Here is a 17,741-nt window from a genome sequence, read left to right as displayed (position 1 = left end):
GCGGCAACCTTTCTCCATTTCCTCCCTCTCTCCCTCCTTCTCTCCGTCTCCCTTCTCCCTTCCTTTCCTTCTTTTCTTCCTCCCTTCCTCCTCTCCCCTTTCCTTTTTGTTCTTTTGTTTGTTATTTTGAGACAGAGTCCCATTGTGTAGCCTGTGCTTGCCTAGAACTTGTGGTCCTCCTGCCTCAGTCTCCCCAGTAATGGAATCAGAGGCCCGTGCCCCAACTTCCAGCTCTTTTCCTTTTTCTTCACTAAAAGCTGAGTCTAGCCTCCTTCCTTCTCTTCCTTTCCTAAATGCTGACAGGAAGGAGCCCGCACCACTCCCCATCCCTGCCTGTGGTTTGTGTTGACAGGCGCCGACATCGCCAACATCTGCAATGAGGCTGCACTCCACGCTGCTCGGGAGGGGCACACGTCTGTCCACACGCTCAGCTTCGAGTATGCCGTGGAGCGCGTCATTGCCGGTATGAGGGCCACACCCTTGTTAAGGCTGAAGCTTTCAGACAGCCAGAGGCTAGGGGTGGGTAGGTGAAACTAGACCAGCTTTTGACATTGTCATTTCATAAGTAACAAGGGATTGTTACTTTTCTTGCATTTGAGATACTGTAAATTTACTAAGAATATACCTGTTCCTCAAGCAAATATAAAAACATCTTCAAACATAAAAACATCACTTGGGAGGTGAAAGATCAGAGTTCACAAGTCATCTATCTCTACATAGTGAGTACCAGACCAGTGGCAGGAGGGTCTCTGTGAGGTTGAGGCCAGCCTGGACTGTATAGTGAGTTCCAGGACAGCCAAGGCTATGTAGAAAGACCCTATGTCAAAAATAAATCACCCAGCCTGAAAAACAAAAACAAAAACACTGCTTCCAGCTGTGATATAGATTATCTCAGCTTCCATGAGGTGGCTGAGAGCCCACATTGGGCCAGATGAGGCACAGCCAGCCATATTCAGTGTAGCTAGAGGCCGCTACCCCCAAAGGGCACTGTAGCCTCTGTGGGAGAGGGGTAACTGCCACTAACCTCATCTCCTGAAGCTCATGGCTCTGGTGATTGACAGGGCAGGAGCTTTGTCGAGAAGATTCAGCTGCTGGTTGTTTTTTGTTTGGTTGGGGGTCTTTGTTTTGTTTTGAGACTGGGTCTCACCACATAGCCTTGGCTGGCTATGTAGATCATGCTGGCCTTGAATTTACAGACATCCTGTTTCAGCCTCCCAAGGACTGGAAATTAAAAGCATACATCATAATGTCCAGTGAATGAGGTTGCTTTGTGATGGGGCGTGCCCCGGCTGACCTACAACTTGCTATATAGACCATGATGGTCTTGAACTCACAGAAGTCCTCTTCTGCCTCCTGATTGGTGGGACTAAAGCATGCATCACTAGGCCTAGGAAGAAAGCTTGCATCACTAGGCTTGGGACTAAAGCTTGCTTCACCAGGTCTGACCAAACGCTTTTAGTACATACAGGCAGCCTCAGTTTTTTACTCAGTTAGCTAGCACGAAGAGTGCGGATAGTATAAGCAACCTCTGCTTGTCCCTCCCTCCAGAACTTGCTGCTTCCAGAGTCCCACTCTGGGAACCTTGTGGCATGTGTCCTAAACATTAACTCAGGGTCAGGTGATGGCCTGGGCTACACAGTGAGACTGTCTCAAAAACAGCATCAGCAACAACAGCAGCAAGAAGACGCAGAGAATGGAAACTTAGAGTTTTGGCTGAGTGGTGTTGGTACACACCTGTAATCCCAGCACTCAGAAGGCAGATGCAGGTGGATCGCTGTGAGTTTGAGGCCAGCCAGGGCTACACTGAGAAACCCTGTCTCAGTACCACCCCCTGCCCCTGAAAAAAGGTTGGAATGGTAAATGACTAGAAGGTGAGCAGGGAAGTTCAAGTAGACTTGCCCCTGAGGTGTGAGGCCCTCAGCTAGGAGAGAAGGATGGAGGCAGAGCACTGCAGCAGAGGCATCAGCTGATGGAATTCTGAAAGGATTTCTTCTCATCCTCCCAGTGACAAAGTCAGCAGTCACTCATGGGGCAGGGAGGGGCTCACTGAAGTTGACAACTATCAGTACTTCTAAAGAACTGTTTTGATGTCTCCAAAAAAAACAATAGGTCAACCTCCACTATGTTCTTCCATAGAGTTCCCTTGAATTTGGGTGTTAAGAGTAAAAATTAAGGGTGTCTGTGAGAATTTAGCAGAACTACAGATGTGCCAAGCAAGAAAAGAGCACCCAGAAGGTGTCCAGAGCGTAACTGTTTTCTTGACTTCTTTCAGGAACTGCTAAAAAGAGCAAGATCCTTTCCAAGGAGGAGCAGAGAGTGGTTGCTTTCCATGAGTCTGGCCACGCCTTGGTTGGTTGGCTGCTAGAACACACAGAAGCTGTGATGAAGGTGGGTTGTGAGGAAAGACAGATAATGGTAGGCAAGCCTGGGCTCCACGGGCCTTACCCAGCTGGTTTGGGAAACACCACATGTGTTTGTGTTACCTTAGAGAACCAGGGACATGGGACAAGAGGTGTGACATCTGGTTTACCCTCTGAGGAGGCCTGAGTAGCTCTGGCAAGTAGCAGGGGTCCCATGGGGGCTCTTGTGGCACTGCTGTTCCCCAGTCCAGTATGAGACAGTGTAGCAGACAGCGACACTCTGTATGTACAGTCTTGTTCAGTTTCCACTGCTGTTCTCAGAGCTAAGAGCAAAGTCCATATTGGTTGGTCTGTTTAAAATAGCGTGGGTGGAGAAGTCCCCCTGTGTCCCTGGGATGGCAGGAGGTTAAGTCCTGCCTGTTTACCCCATGCCATGTTTACCATCACTCACCTGGGCCCAGCATGAGGCAGACTGGGCACTGAAGAACTCAGTAGCAAAGATAAATAATGCCTCAAAAAAAAAAAAAAATCTAAACAAATTCCAAACTCAAGATTTCTTTTTGCCCTCAAAATTGTCACATGATTTTTATGACTGTAAGCCAGTAGCATGGCTATGTGCTGTGAAGGCACAGTTACTGACCTGCTATCCCTTTGGTCTGTGACCAAGATTGATCATGACCACATCTGTCCTTACAGACATTAAGTCATCTTTTAAATTTTTTCTTTTTGCCAGGAGATAGTAGTGCATACTTTAATCCCAGCATTTGGGAGGCAGAGGCAGGCAGATCTCTGTTTGAGAACACTTTAGTCTACAGAGTGAGTTCCAGGACAGCCAAGGCTATACTGAGAGACCTTGTATCAAAAAACAAACAAAAACAAATTTCTTTTTCTTTATGTGTCGGTATTTTGGCTGCCTGTATGTCTATGTTCCACATATGTTCCCAGTGCTCAGGGAAGATAGAAGTAGGCATTGGGTGGATCCCTGGAACCAGAGTTACAGATGGTTGTGAACCAGCATGTGGGTGCTGGAATTAACCTCAGAGGCTTATGGAAGAGCAGGTGGTGGTCTTGACTGAGCCATCTCTCCAGCCCCCATCTTTCTTTCTTTCAGGCGGTGCTGGGGATCCAACCCAGTGCCTTGCATAGTCATAGCTAAACCATAGTCATAGCCCTGACTTTGAATGTTAGTGCTAGCTTCTGGATGGGGCTCAGGGGCAGCTGGGCCAGCATAGACCTGCCCCACCCACGTCCCTGTAATACAGCGGCAGCTTCCTGGCCTGCTGGAGCAGCAGTCCTACCCTTTCCTCAAATGTCTGACATTGGATTGTAGGGAGAAAAGCAAAGGTAGGATGCCCTTCCTTTCTTGGGTACATTCTGGAGTTTGCCGTGGGTCAGTGCCAACTGGTGTGTAAGGGGAAATTCGCCCTACACCTTAGGATCACTTCTAAGAGACCTGTCATACTGACTGCCTATTTGTATAGTGCTCCCAGGAACATACCGTATAGAAACTCCTGTTCCTGTAAGCCGCCCTCTGCAATGTGAGGTTTTTTTGTTTAAATGGGATGTGCATACACCTGACTGAGATGACAGTTTTTTGAGCCACAAGCTCCCTGCTAAGTTGTGTGTCCTTCTGCAGGTGTCCATAGCACCTCGAACAAATGCTGCTCTGGGCTTCGCTCAGATGCTTCCTCGGGACCAGTACCTCTTCACCAAGGAGCAGCTCTTTGAGCGGATGTGCATGGCACTCGGCGGTCGTGCAGCGGAGGCCATCTCATTCAGCAGGGTCACCTCTGGTGAGGAGCTGGCCTGGGGCAGGAATTTGTCAGGGTGGGGACTCAGTGCAGTGCACGTGGAAGTGTGCGGTCGGTGGAGGACGTGGGCAGGCAGATGTGGTGCGCTGTGCAAGCTCCAAGCAGCGTGCTCTGGGAAGCTGGTATTGCTCCTGGGGCTGTGACATGGCCTGGGGGCCAGGGTCTCCTGTGCGCTTGTGTTCTTCACGATGCCTCCCTTTCTTGATTCCAGGGGCCCAGGATGACTTGAGGAAGGTTACCCGTATTGCCTACTCCATGGTGAAACAGTTTGGGATGGCTCCTAGCATTGGGCCTGTGTCCTTCCCTGAGGCACAAGAGGGCCTCGGGGGCATTGGACGGCGTCCCTTCAGCCAGGGCCTCCAGCAGTTGATGGACCATGTGAGTGGGCACAGCATCTGGCTCTGTGGCAGGAGCATCCTCAGATGAGCGAGCCCAGAGGCCTAATGTGGGTGTTGTATCGTTCTGGACTCTGGCCTGTTAAGCGTGCTCTCTTGGATAAGGACCTAAATGGTTCCAAATAAAACTAGATATGGAGTTGGAAGTGTCAGACAAGGATAGCAAATGGTAGAGCCAGTGTGCATGTTCCCCTCAGCCTGCAGGCTGGGCCAGCTGGGCACCTGGCTCTGTTCAGGCCAGTGGCCGTGGAGTGTCCAGCACAGCAGCTGTGATTGTCCGGTTGCTCTTTCTAGGGTGAGGGCAGCTGGTGGGGTGCATCTTGGCCTGGGCATCCCCTAGACAGTGAGAACAGGAGACACTGCTGCTGTGTTGGGAAAGGTGGCCCCGTTCTCAAACCCGTGCTTTTCTTCACCCTGATGTCCAAGCTGGCAGTCCCAGGGCCTGTGAACCTTTCTCCTGACAGACTTATCTCCTTTCAGGAGGCAAAACTGCTGGTGGCTAAAGCCTACAGACACACTGAGAAGGTGCTGCTGGACAACCTGGATAAGCTGCAGGCGGTGAGTGCACGTGGGCCCAGGCATGTAGGGGACAGCACGGCCAAGCCAACACCCCTATTCAGCTAGAACCTATGTGTCAAGCCAGTTCATTGGATGAATTTCCTCCACTGTCACGCACTGTCACACGGCACAAGCACCCTGAACTGCTTAGTTGGAAGAGTTTTGTTTTGTTTTGTTTTTGTTTTGAAATAGGGTCTCACCTTGTAGCCCTAGCTGTTCTGGAAACTCAGAAACCTGCCTGCCTTTTTCTCTGCCTCTGGTGTGCTGGGATTAAATGTATTCCACCATACCCAGCTTTTGAAAGAGTTCCCCCACCTCCACCCTTGAGACAGGGTTTTTCTGTGTAGTGCTGGTTGCCCTGGAACTCAGAGATCTGCCTGCCTCTGCCTCTCAATTGCTGGGTTTAAAAGCATGCATCACCATGCCTGGCTTTGGAGGAGTTTTCTTAACCAGCAAGAAGTAGCAAGATAGGCCACAGACACAGGATCTTTAGGATGGTGTTTTCTGGGTCAGGCATGGTAGCATATGCACTCAAGAAGTTGAAGCAACTTTGAGGTCACCCTGAATTGATGCCCTGTCTAGGAATAAGATAGTAATAACAGTAATAATAATAATGTTCAGGACTCTATCCAACGTAGCAGAAATCCCTCCCCAATCATGTCAGTCAGTGCCTATCTCTGCAGATTTCAAGCAGGAGGCTGTTTTTAGCACCCTGCCTGACTCTCCCAGACACACATACCTTGTTTGGTGAAGGAAGTTTCAGTTGCCAGAAATAAGCAGAGGTTTTAAGAGGAAATAGTATTAATGAGGCTGAGGCTGGCAGCTGACATCACTTTTAGGGTAAAGACAGGGAGCAATTCTTTGCCTGAACTGCCTTGCGCCTGCGTCTCTCTGGGAAGGCATCCTGCTCCCAGACCTGCCCTCCTCCTCCACTGGGACACAGAGACATTCTGTGGGCTGGCTTTCCATCTCTGATGCTCTGTCCTCCAAGGCTCTTGTCTTTGTCCAGGCACTCACACTGCTGTGTTTGTTCTTTCTAGCTGGCGAATGCCCTTCTGGAAAAGGAAGTGATAAACTATGAGGACATTGAGGCCCTCATTGGCCCACCGCCCCATGGGCCAAAGAAAATGATTGCACCACAGAAATGGATTGATGCTGAAAAGGAGAAACAAGCCCCAGGGGAGGAGGAGGCTCCGGCTCCCTAGCCCCCATCTCCAAGACCCAGAGAACTGCTTTCCTCAACTGCACCTGCAGTCATCACAGAACTCGTCAGCCAGCTGCCATCAGCCTTTGAGATTCTTCTCACCTGAACTTGAACCTCACCCTGTCAGCCTCTGGTTTTTGATGAAGACTTCTGCTATCTATTTATTGATTTATGATCAGTAAACTGTTTGCAGAGACACCTGAACTTTCCATGTGTATCGCTTTTCTTGTGGAAGTGTGTGTGCTTGAGCTGAGCCCCTGGGGCTTCAGATGCCGTCTCCATTGTGGCATATAGATCTGAAGGTAGCCCAGCATTTAGACTGAATGATCCCCCTGTTTGTGTCCTGGACCCTCAGAATGCTAATAGGATCCAAGATGAAAGACCCTCTGAGCCAACTGTCCTCGTGACAGTGCTTACTCATTAAGGGGCCACAGTCAGGAACAGGCGCTGGGTCCTGGAAGATTCAAATACTGCCACCTGCTGCTGTGTGCACGCGCAAGTGGAGAACCTCCCCTGCCTGGTCCTTGTGGCTCCCGAAAACTGACACCTCACAGTTTGTGGTAGAGGATCCAAATGTGAGCAGTGTAGTCTCGGGTCTTGTTTTCACTTCAAACCTTGCACCCTTTGTATAGGCATCTGAGTGCAAACCATGCAGGGTGGCCACAGGCATCTGCCGGTTCACAGTTTCTGCCTGTGGTGCCTCCACCCTTCCTGTGCTGTGGCATCTGGAGCCACTGCAGAGACTTCCTGACAGAGCAGATTGTTCTTACTGCCTAGCATGCTGCACCTGAGGAAGCTGCTGGGCGGCCGGAAGCAGCTGCAGGACCAGCAGCATCTGGCTTGGTTCAAGGGGTTTGTAAGAACATTTCAAGTTTCATCTGAGTTCTGGTTCTTAGAAAGATTAGCACATAATTAGGTTTTTATATTTCTCTAAAGCAGGGCCTCCGAAAGGCAAGATAACTGCAAACCTAATAACCTGAATTCAATCGCTGGACTCCTGTAGCTGTCCTCTGACCAGTCCATGCCATGGCACACATATGCCCAGATCCATACACACCAAATATGCCAGGCTTGGTAGCACAAGCCTTTAATCCCAGCACTTGGGAGGCATTGAATTTCAGACAGCTAATACCCACCCAGTGTCTCCAGTAGCACTGAAGCTAGAGCTGTCACTCAGGTGCAGGTATAGGTTAGTGGTGTTTACCTGAGTCTGCATGTCTGTCCGGAAAGAAAAATTGGTGGTGGAGATGGAAAAACCTTTGATATTAGAGGGAGCCAGGTACTTGGTGGGAATGTTGAAATGGGTCTGAGAAAACACATGCTAGGTGACTGACTCGAAGAGATGAAGCTTGAGTCAAGGCATTCATTCAACAGACATCTTCTCTGGACTAGCTTCTGGCCCCCACATCCACACATAGAAGGTGGCTTTTCCCATGCTGAGTATTGAACCTAGAGTCACAGCAGACGAGCTCTGCGCCGAGTTACACCCTCAGCTCCCTTCATTATTACATTTCCTCTGAGTGTATGTAAGCATCCCACGGTTCACATAGGGAGCTCAGCAGACAACTTGGGATCTCAGTTCTCTCCTTCCACCATGCGGGCCCCAGGAATCAAACGGTCAGACTGGGCAGCAAGCACGCTCAACCCTCTAAGCTATCCTGCCAACCAACCCTTTTTTTTTTGTTTGTTTGTTTTTTAATTTAAAAGAGGGTCTCACGAACAAGTTGCTTAAGAAATCATTGAAACTGTCTCAGTTTCCAGAATAGCTGGGATTACAGTTCTGTGACACCAGGCCCAGATGTAATGTAGATTTTTTTTTAAATTTATAGCTCTCAACTACTGAGCCATTCCTACAGCTTCTATAATGGAATTTTCATCAGGAAGAAACCTGGTAATTGGGAATGAGCAGTGAAAAAGAAAAGGTTATTGGCATACAGATGCAGGACAGATGTGTGCCTTGGCTGTTTCATGTTTTGTTGTCGCATCCATTGTGGTAGGAGCGCAATATTTGCATTTGGTCACACCTGATCCCAGAGGAGTTAAGTCTAGGCTAAAAGATTCATCTAAATAAATGATGGGTTTTTTGGGGGGCTGGAGAGATAATTCACTCTTTACCAGCACTGGCTGCTTGCTCTTCCATAGGTTCAATTCCCAGTAACTCCGGTCCTAAGTGATCCGACGCACAGACATGAGTCAGGGAAAGAGTCATACAGAGAAAGCAAAAATAAATAAAAATCTCGAAAAACCAAAACAAAACCAGCCGGGAATGGTGGTGCCTGCCCGTAGTCTACGGAAGGGGAGCCTGAGTTCCAGGCAAGTCAGAGTAACACAGAGACCACAGCTCTTAAAAGAATAAAGAAAGACGCATAAGTGTTCCTGAGTGGAAGGCGAAAGAACACGGGACCCAGGAGGGAGAAGAATCTATAAGGCTCCAATTCATAGATCTGTGCGCCTCCGACTCGCCAGCTTCCACAGAAGCTTCTTTCTCATCGTCTCCCTGCGAACAGACGGGTATACCAAAACCTGCAACGTTGGGAACCAGCGAGAAACTCCAACCGAACGGCTAGAGAGGCAATAGTCCGCCTGTGGGTGGTCCTTGTGACGTCACTTCCGCACCCACCTGATTTTCATTGGTGCTTTGGATTGGCCGGATTCCCTACGACCCCAGGGTGCTTTGCGGTGCCCGGTCCTTTCCGCTCGGCCGTTCTCCTGCACGGGAGGTGAGTCTCTACTGCCGGCCGCCCGGTTGCGTTGCATCGGGCTCCATCGCGCTTCATCCGCCGTCATCGGCAAAGAGAGGCTGCTCGCGCGGCCATGGAGGAGCCTAGGCGCCGACAGCATGGGGCCGGAGCCGGGGCGGGAGAACTCCGGGCGGGGGCTCGGGAATCTGGCCTTCATCTGCCGCCCTCCTCTCCCTCGCGCCGCAGGCAGCCATGGCGCCCAGCCGGAATGGCATGATCCTGAAGCCCCACTTCCACAAGGATTGGCAACGGCGAGTGGACACTTGGTTCAACCAGCCGGCACGCAAGATCCGCAGGTGTGGGACGCACAGGCCTCGCGTGGCCTTCAGGGCGGGGCGCCGGAGTGGACGCGTGTGAGCCTGAGGTGACTGTCCTGTTTTTCCCGCAGGCGCAAGGCCCGGCAGGCGAAAGCGCGCCGCATTGCCCCTCGTCCCGCGTCCGGTCCCATCAGGCCCATAGTGAGGTGCCCTACAGTCCGATACCACACCAAGGTCCGAGCCGGCAGGGGCTTCAGCCTGGAAGAGCTCCGGGTGAGTGCGGTAGGGTGTCTGCTGGGCGCGCTGGGGCTCGGTGAAATGATGACATTCTCCGGAATCTCTGTACTCTCTTGATGAAAGTACTTTTGAACCCTTTTCCATCTGACAACGCCGAGCTTTCTTGGCAGAGCCAGCAGGGGAGGGGCTGCGAGGTGTTTCATCCATGGCTGTTTCTTGGACAGGTGGCTGGTATCCACAAGAAAATGGCTCGCACCATCGGCATCTCTGTGGACCCTAGGAGGCGGAACAAGTCCACGGAGTCACTACAGGCCAACGTGCAGCGCCTGAAGGAGTACCGCTCCAAGCTCATACTTTTCCCCAGGAAGCCTTCTGCTCCCAAGAAGGGAGATAGTTCTGTAAGTGCAGTGGGTCTAGTGGGATGTTGAGGTTTGCCTCGGTGTAAAGAAGTCTGGGTCTGGATCTAGCTCTGCCAAGTTATTCTCCAAAACACCTCAGCAGTGTGAGATGAGAGATCGATACTGTGATGTCTCTGCTTCCCTGTATTTCTAAGGTTGGAAGCTGTTGACCTGGGTCCTGACTTACTGCTCTAGAGTGTTTGCCCCTGAAAAAACATCCACTAGCATTTCTGGACATAGTGTCTCAGTATTCAGAAACGCAAAGGGTCCTTGTACCAAGCGTGGGCTTCCTGGAAGTGAGGTTAGCAGGTTAGGTTCCCTCGGTGGAGCATCTTAGTAAGCCACTCTTAGGGGCCATGAAATGGTGAGTGCTCCAGAGCTAGGCAGCCCATTCCTTAGGAGTGGAGCAAGCCTATCACAACAGAGTCTGTAAGTGACAGGCGTGAGAGAAGCTGGACTCAACTTTTCTTGTTCTTAAAAACAGGCTGAAGAGCTCAAATTGGCCACACAGCTATCAGGACCTGTGATGCCCATCCGGAATGTAAGTGGACTCTTGGCTTATGCAGGCAGGCTTAGTTAATGCAAGGTGGGCGGGAGGAAAATGAGTTGTGGCAAACAATTGGAGGTTAGTGGGAATTTCAGGCTGTTCAAAGAAACCAATTGGGAGCAACATTTAAGTTTTTGTTGTTGTTGTTGTTTGTTTTAATTTTCTTGGGCACTTCTCTGTGTTAATTTTCTTGGGCACTTCTCTGTGTAGCCTTGGGCTGGCCTTAAATTCACAGAGAACATCAGACTGCCTCTGCTTCCCAAGTGCTGGGATGAAAGATTAAAGGCTAGTACTGCCACTGGCCATGAGCCTACTTGTTTGGAATGCTAGTGGGTGCTTGTGGGTATATGTCTGTTGTCTGAAGGGGCCATGGCCAGAACCAAGTTTTGGCTTGTATTTTCACCTTGTCCTTTATTGGAGAAAGTTGGGGCAGGAACCTTCAGGCAGGAGCTGGTGCATAAGCCACAGAGAGAAGTATAAATCACGAATTGAGAAAATGTCTTATAGGTTTGCCTACAGCCTAATCCAGTCACACACATATACACACCACCCCCCAAGGCAGGACTTCTGGTCGGTTGGTTGATTTTCTAGACAGGGCTTCTCTGTAGCCCTGGCTGTCCTTGAGCTCACTTTGTAGAGCCACCTCCCTCTGCTGCTGGGATAAAGGAATGGGCCACCACTCTTCTGGAGGCAGTTTCTCATTGAAGTGCTCTCCTCTATCAAGTTAACATAAAACTAGCTAACAGCATGTTACTGAGGCCATGGCTCTGATTATTTTCTGAGGCAGGGTGTCTTTGAGTGTAAGCCAAGCTGGTCTAGAACTTGCCTTGTAGTCCAGGTTGTCTTAAACTGAGATTCTCCACATTTCAACCTCCCAAATACTATGGCAATTTATTTATTCAGTCCCAGACTGTGGTCCTGTGTGTGCCGGAAAGCCTGTGGCTCTTGAGAGTTGAGGCAGTGTTACAGTCTTATGGACAGGTTGTAGTCCAGGCTACCCTGACATCTGTTTTCTCTGCAGGTCTACAAAAAGGAGAAAGCCAGAGTCATCACCGAAGAAGAAAAGAACTTTAAGGCTTTTGCTAGTCTTCGCATGGCCCGGGCCAATGCCCGGCTCTTTGGCATCCGAGCAAAAAGGGCGAAGGAAGCTGCAGAGCAAGATGTTGAAAAGAAAAAGTAATACACTGTTGGAATGTTTTAATAAATTTTCCATAAGGCAAAAACTGGGCTTCTGTGCATCCTTTTTCTTCTAAGCCTGTGCTGTTGGCTCCTCTGTGTTAGAGGGTATTCCCCCGGATACCTAGTATCTTGATTCTTGTATTTCGGCATCGTGGGCTTTAGGGTGTGTGTGTAAAAAGTTGCCTGTTAATACCAGTTAATAAGCTCAGTGCATCAGACACGGTGAGCATGGCTTGGGTCCAATTGTGCCCTGCTATGTATAATACAGTGCTGAGTTCTTACCTGCATCCAAACAGGGAAACCCCACAGGCAGGTTTGGGGCCCTGAGGTGTTTTTTTAACTCAAGCATTGCTCGGTTCCTTCTGTGTCCCCTGAAGCACCGGAAATAGCACCCAGTTCAATTCCACATTTGAGGGATTGAGGTGGTCTGGAAGGGTGCTAGGCAACACGTGACTACCAGTTTGAACCCACCATGTTGGCCCCTAGAAACAAGATAGTGGGTGGTTCCAAGTGTTAGACCCATGTTTGCACGTCGGTAGCAGTTTCCAAGTCAGTTTGGCCACAAGGGGGCAGAAGTCTGCAGATACGGAAAACTAGTAAGATTGAAATTTTTGATGTGTTGGGCCTTCCATGTATGTGTACACTGTACATACAAATGTGGTGTCTGCAGAAGAGAGTGGAGTTTAAGTTGTAACCCACATGGGGGTATTGGGAATCAAACTCGTCCTCTGCGAGAGACCTTGCTTATCCGCCCCACCAGGCCATCTTCCCAGATGTGGAAAAGAGCAGTTGGACAGCCTTAGGATTTATGCTCCATGGTCAGTTTTACAGATCAGCTCTGGTACCATAAGAGTTATAAAACATTTTGGTCAATTTAGACTTTTAAATGTTTTCATTTTTTATGTACATTAGTGTTCTGGCTGCATATATATCTCTGGGATGTCAGATCCCCTGAAACTAATTATAGACAGCAGTGAGCTGTCATGTGGGTGCTGGGAATTCAACTGTGGTCCTTTGAAGAACAGCCAGTGTTCTTAACCACTGAGCCAAAAATTATATTCACCATCTCACTAGTTAGTCTAGGTGTCCTGGAACTTAGTGTGTAAGCTAGGCTGGCCTTAAACTCAGATCTATTTGCCTCGGCTCCCTTTAGTTTTAGAAATGTTTTTAATTCACTAAGTGATTTGAGACAGGCACCCTACATATGTAGCTCTGGATAGCTGGAAACTCAGGCTTGCCGCTGCCTGCCAAGTTCTGGACTAGAAGGCGTGTGCCATCTCCTTGCATCCCCTTTTTAATATACATGTATGTGCCTTCATGACTGTTCAGTATGGACCTGCAGGAGATGCGGTGCCTCCTCTCATCTTGCTCTGAGCCACCACATCGCTGAGAACCACCGACCCTCTGCAAGAGCAGTTAGAATGGACAGGCATATCGAGGGAAGCACTAAGCCTGGCCAACGATGTGAGGTGCAAATCGCCCGGGACGTGCAGTGAAAGGTTCTTGTGAAGTTGCTGGAGAGATGCTCAGTGGTTAAGAGCACTAGCAGCTCTTACGGAGGACCAGGATTCAGTTTCCAGCCCCCACATGGCTGCTCACAACCATCTATGTGACGAGTTCCACGGAATCCGAAGCTGCCTTCCACCCTGTGCAAGCAAGATGGTCTCACATGCACAGAGATACATGTAAGCAAAAGACCAATATATAATTTATTTTTAAATTATGTAAAAGACACTTGTGAGCTCCCAGATGTGGATGCTGGGAAACAAGTCTAGCTCCTCTGTAAGAACAAATGCTTTTTGACAACCTGTGAGCCATTTTTCCCCCTCTTTTTCTTGTTTTGGAACAGGGTTTATCATGGGATGTAGTATTGGCATACTCTTTACATTATTGGGTTCTTCTGCCTCTATCTCCCTTCTACACCCCAACCCCTTCCGACAACAGGTAGGAGAGAAAGAGAGAAAGGCTAACGGGGAAAGAGGTCATAGTTCTCTTTTTGACTACTTTCCGCTGCTTAGGGCTCCTTGGGGCAAGTCCAGTCTTCATAGCCAGGATCTCTAACTCCTCAGACCACAATGACAACAACCAGGAGCAGCAGGGGAACAACAGCAGCACCCCGCTTTCTTGGTGTGAGCCCCCTCTCTGGGCGCTGGCATTCATTCGCTGACTGAGTTCCCAGAACTGAACTATCCACAGCTGGCGAAGATCACAGCCCTCTCAGAGCCCGAATGAGGTGAATAGTTTACTGCTGTGGACAATCTGAAGCAGCCCCATATCCCACACCTGGGATTAAAACAAAAACAAGTTTACATAACATAACTGAGTTTTTAAAGAAGCCTAAACTCCCACTACAATATAGCAAGTCCTGGTCCAGCTAAGGCTACATGGTAAGGTCCTGTCTCACACACAAAAAGTATAAAACCTGGGTGTGGCGTCCTAGGCTTGCTCAAAAGGAAAAGGTTGCTATTCCAAATTCCTCAGAACTGGTATAAACAGGTGGCGGATGGCCGATTTAGGTTTAAATTCATTCTGGGGCTGGCGTGGTGGCGCATGACTTTAATCCTAGCACTTGGGAGACAGAGGCAGGCGGATCTTTGTGAGTTCAAGGTCAGCCTGATCTACAAAGTGAGTCCAGGGCAGCCAAGACTTCATAGAAAAACCCTGTCTCAAAAAATAAATTCATTCATTCATTCTGGTGTGTAAAGTATATGTTCCTATATGTGGAAGGTTGATTCTAAGGTTTTCTTTTGTGTGTCTCTACAGTTTATAAGTAGCTCCTTTTTTGTTTTGTGTAACAGCATTGTCTGTCCTGGAACTCTCTTTGTAGACCAGGCTGGCCTGAAATTGACAGGCCTCTGCCTCCTGAGTGCTGGGATTAAAGGTGTGAGCCACAATCACCATTTTTTTTTAATTAATTTGTTATTTATGCAGCACACCAGCAGAGGGCACCAGATCTCACTATTGATGGTTATGAACCACCATGTGATTTCTGGGAACTGGACTCAGGACCTCTGGAAGAGCAGCTAGTGTTCTTAACCTCTGAGCCATCTCTCCAGCCCCCTTTCTTTCTTCCTTTTTTTTTTTTTTTTTTTTTTTTATTTTTCTGGAAGATCAGCCCATGCTCTTAACCTCTATGCCATCTCTCCAGCCCCCATAGCTCCATATTTTTAAGCACTTTTTTTTTCAAACCAAAGTTGGGTTAGGATATATGAGAGGTGACAATGTGGCCAGATAGGAGTGTTAAGACAAGCAATGACAGGGTCCCTGCGGGCTCCCCACTCCTCCAAGTCAAGTTCATCAATAGATCATGACTGGAATTAAGAGTGTCTTTAGAGATGCCATCAAGAATTAACACTTTCCCAAGTCCCAGAGACTAAAAGGGCTCCCACACCTAGGGCAGGGCATCTGGGTGGGGATTCTGATGCCCAGAAGGCCTTTTCAACACTTCCCGCTGCTGTGCTGGCTGCAGCAGTCTGAACCTCAGCGTTAGGGGAGATTCCAGCAGCCAGTTCTTGCTGGGCATTTAAACAGCAGGACAAGGATCGGATCTGCTATAATGCCTCAGTTCCAACACCATAATGCCAGGGAAGGGCGGGCCAATGACAGCATGAGCTGCTGTGCCTTGTTGGTCTTCAGGACAACCAAGGTCCAGCAGGAGCCCCACCCTGGCCTGCAGGTGGTCCGCAGGATTTGGGTTTTGCCTTTTCTTTTCTTTCTTTCTTTCTTTTTACTTTTTCGTTGCTGTTGTTTTTCCTTCTAGACAGGGTTTCTCTGTGTAGCCTTGGCTGTCCTGGACTCACTTTGTAGACCAGGCTGGCCTTGAACTCACAGAGATCCTCTCCTTCTGCCTCTCCAAGTGTTGGGATTACAGGCATGTGCCACTGCTTAGGTTTTGGTTTTTAAAATGGTTTGGGGGTGTTAAATCCTTTCTCTTTTATAAGTTACAGAAAAGGACTGGGGATGTAGCTCAGATGTTAGAGTGAACACCTAACATTTGCAAGAGCCTGATTTGAGCCCCACACAAAAGAAAAATTAAGAAGTGTATGTCAGCTGGGTGGTGGTGGTGCATACCTTTAACACACGAACTTGGGAGGCAGAGGCAGGAGGATCTTTGTGAGTTCAAGGCCAGCCTCACCTACAGAATGAGTTCCAGGATAGGCAGGGCTACACAGAGAAATTTTGTCTTGAAACAAACAAACAAACAACAAAAAAGACAAAACCAAACAACAACAAAGCCAGACTGAATTTCAAATCCTAGTAACTGCTTCTGACTGTCCTAAAATGGGTTCATGTGAAAACATCCCACCACAAAAATCTGTGAAGAAGAGAGAGAGAAAAAAAAAAACTAGGTTATTGATGAAAAAGACCCAAAAGAAGGGAAAGAAACACAGACATCACTCCAGGACAGCCCTTGCTAAGAATATCATCAAAGCTCCAGGTAGTCGGGAGAGACTGAAACCAGGCTGTCCATCACCTAGGCCTGAGTGTGCAGCCCAGGCTGCTCCCTGCCACTTTGGCCCACTCTGCCATGGCCACTGCAGCACCAGGCTCTCTGGTCTCCTAACTTTTGCCCAGAGCTCTCAGCTATTGGAGTAGTCCCGTGGAGTGGTCCTGACAAGAGGCTTCTGGTGGAACATAGGCTGCTATCTAGGGCTCCTTCCTGCCATTCTTCTCCCTCCCCTTCCTCCTCTCTCCTTCTTCCTTCTGTCCTTTTTCTCCCTCAATCTCTACCCCTTGTCTCCCCTCCCTCCCCTTTGCATCTTAGATCACTTACCACGGTCTGGTCACCGGAGGAATCCTGGGAGCAGGTCTCTCCCTCTGTATCTCAGGGTGAAAGGGGCCTGCCTTGGTACCTCAAGCCAAGGTTCTTCTTGCACAGAAATAACACAATAGATAGTTGCCCTGTGTTGGCTTCTGCGTTTTGGTGCAATTTGTTACGTATCAGTAGCTAAGTACTATGTTCATAGTTTTTTCTCCACACAGTGGAGACTAAAAGGTGGGTGAGATCTTGTTTGTCTCACAATGGCCTTGGCTCCTCTGCTCAGTACACCAGCCTGCAGACAACAAACTCGGCAAACAGCCCTGCCCTCTTCCTGGGCACCTACCATTTGTGACACTTACTCTTGTCCCCACTCTGTCCACGGTGAGACCAAAACCCTGAGAAAATGGTGGATGCCTTAGTTCTTGTCCTTGTGTGGGCCCTGGAAGGTGTCAAATGAGCAGTGGATTAGAGAATGATGGGAGAGCCATGGAGGAGGAGGGTGTCCTTGGTTCCTAAGACAAGCCTCAGAAGAAACAGGTGCCGAGGGGTACAAGCTGTGGCTGCCACCCGAGGGCACAGTTAGGTGGACCCTGGGTATGGTCAGGGGCTGAGGGCTGCCTCTGTCTCTGTTGGTTAAAGGGCCTGTACTGACTTGAGTTTGTGCGTTAACGCGACACAAGCTAGAGCATCACCACAGAAGGAGCCTCAGCTGAGGAAATGCTTCAGTGAGATCCAGCTGTAAGGCGTTTTCTCAGTTACTGATCAGTGGGGGAGGGCCCAGCTTATGGTGGGTGGTGCCATCCCTGGGCTGGTGGGCCTGGGTTCTAAAAGGCAGAGCTGAGCAAGCCACATGTCGGGGACCACCTGAGGGAACTCGCCAACTTCAGAGACCACCTGAAGGAGCTCACCAACTTGCCTCAACTTGCCTGTTCCCTTACCTGCAGGAAACATACTGCTTGGAGATGTCAGAGACCACCTGTAGAAACTCATCAACCTGCCTCAACTTGCCCGTTTCCTTACCTGCAGTAAACATACTGTTTGGTAACAGCAGAGATGTGCTCACAGAACCATGGCTTATCACAAGATGTTTCAGGCCCCTGGCCGAGAAGAATTTGTAATTTTTCACCCACCCTACTTCCTCATCCTGAACCCTATATAAAAGCTGATTCTGCTCAGTAAAGTTGGTCCTTGACAAGCACCTGTTTGCTTGGACTCATTTCTTTCTCTCAGCCCATCTTTTCACAGGATCGGATTCCCTTCTATCCCCTGGAATAACAGGCTCCACTGGCCGG

The 17,741-nt window shown here is 49.2% G+C and overlaps 2 protein-coding genes and 1 non-coding gene across 3 annotated transcripts in view; all 3 read left to right on the top strand.

Annotated features, from left to right (window-relative positions):
* Spg7 (SPG7 matrix AAA peptidase subunit, paraplegin) overlaps nt 1-6,532 on the top strand; it is a 32,535-nt gene extending 26,003 nt beyond the window's left edge. The window contains exons 12-17 of the mRNA XM_021631198.2: nt 353-463; nt 2,273-2,388; nt 3,997-4,153; nt 4,383-4,549; nt 5,047-5,124; nt 6,165-6,532. Of these exons, the coding sequence (XP_021486873.1) occupies nt 353-463; nt 2,273-2,388; nt 3,997-4,153; nt 4,383-4,549; nt 5,047-5,124; nt 6,165-6,329 (794 nt within the window). The 3' untranslated portion in view covers nt 6,330-6,532. The remainder of the gene's footprint in view (nt 1-352; nt 464-2,272; nt 2,389-3,996; nt 4,154-4,382; nt 4,550-5,046; nt 5,125-6,164) is intronic.
* Nucleotides 6,533-8,911: 2,379 nt separating this feature from the next.
* On the top strand, nt 8,912-11,731 carry Rpl13 (ribosomal protein L13). Its single transcript, XM_021631130.2, has 6 exons — nt 8,912-9,048; nt 9,256-9,365; nt 9,458-9,599; nt 9,788-9,961; nt 10,446-10,502; nt 11,530-11,731. The coding sequence occupies exons 2-6, from the start codon at nt 9,262-9,264 to the stop codon at nt 11,686-11,688; spliced, it is 636 nt and encodes a 211-aa protein (XP_021486805.1). The 5' UTR covers nt 8,912-9,048; nt 9,256-9,261; the 3' UTR covers nt 11,689-11,731.
* LOC132646156 (small nucleolar RNA MBII-202) lies at nt 9,646-9,731 on the top strand. The gene has a single exon (XR_009584281.1). It is a non-coding gene; the product is annotated as a small nucleolar RNA MBII-202 (small nucleolar RNA).
* Nucleotides 11,732-17,741: the final 6,010 nt, after the last annotated feature.

This window comes from Meriones unguiculatus, chromosome 10 (assembly GCF_030254825.1).
Source record: "Meriones unguiculatus strain TT.TT164.6M chromosome 10, Bangor_MerUng_6.1, whole genome shotgun sequence".
NCBI lineage: Eukaryota > Metazoa > Chordata > Mammalia > Rodentia > Muridae > Meriones > Meriones unguiculatus.
Note: the sequence above shows the minus strand (reverse complement) of the source record. Positions and strands in the feature narration are given on the sequence as shown.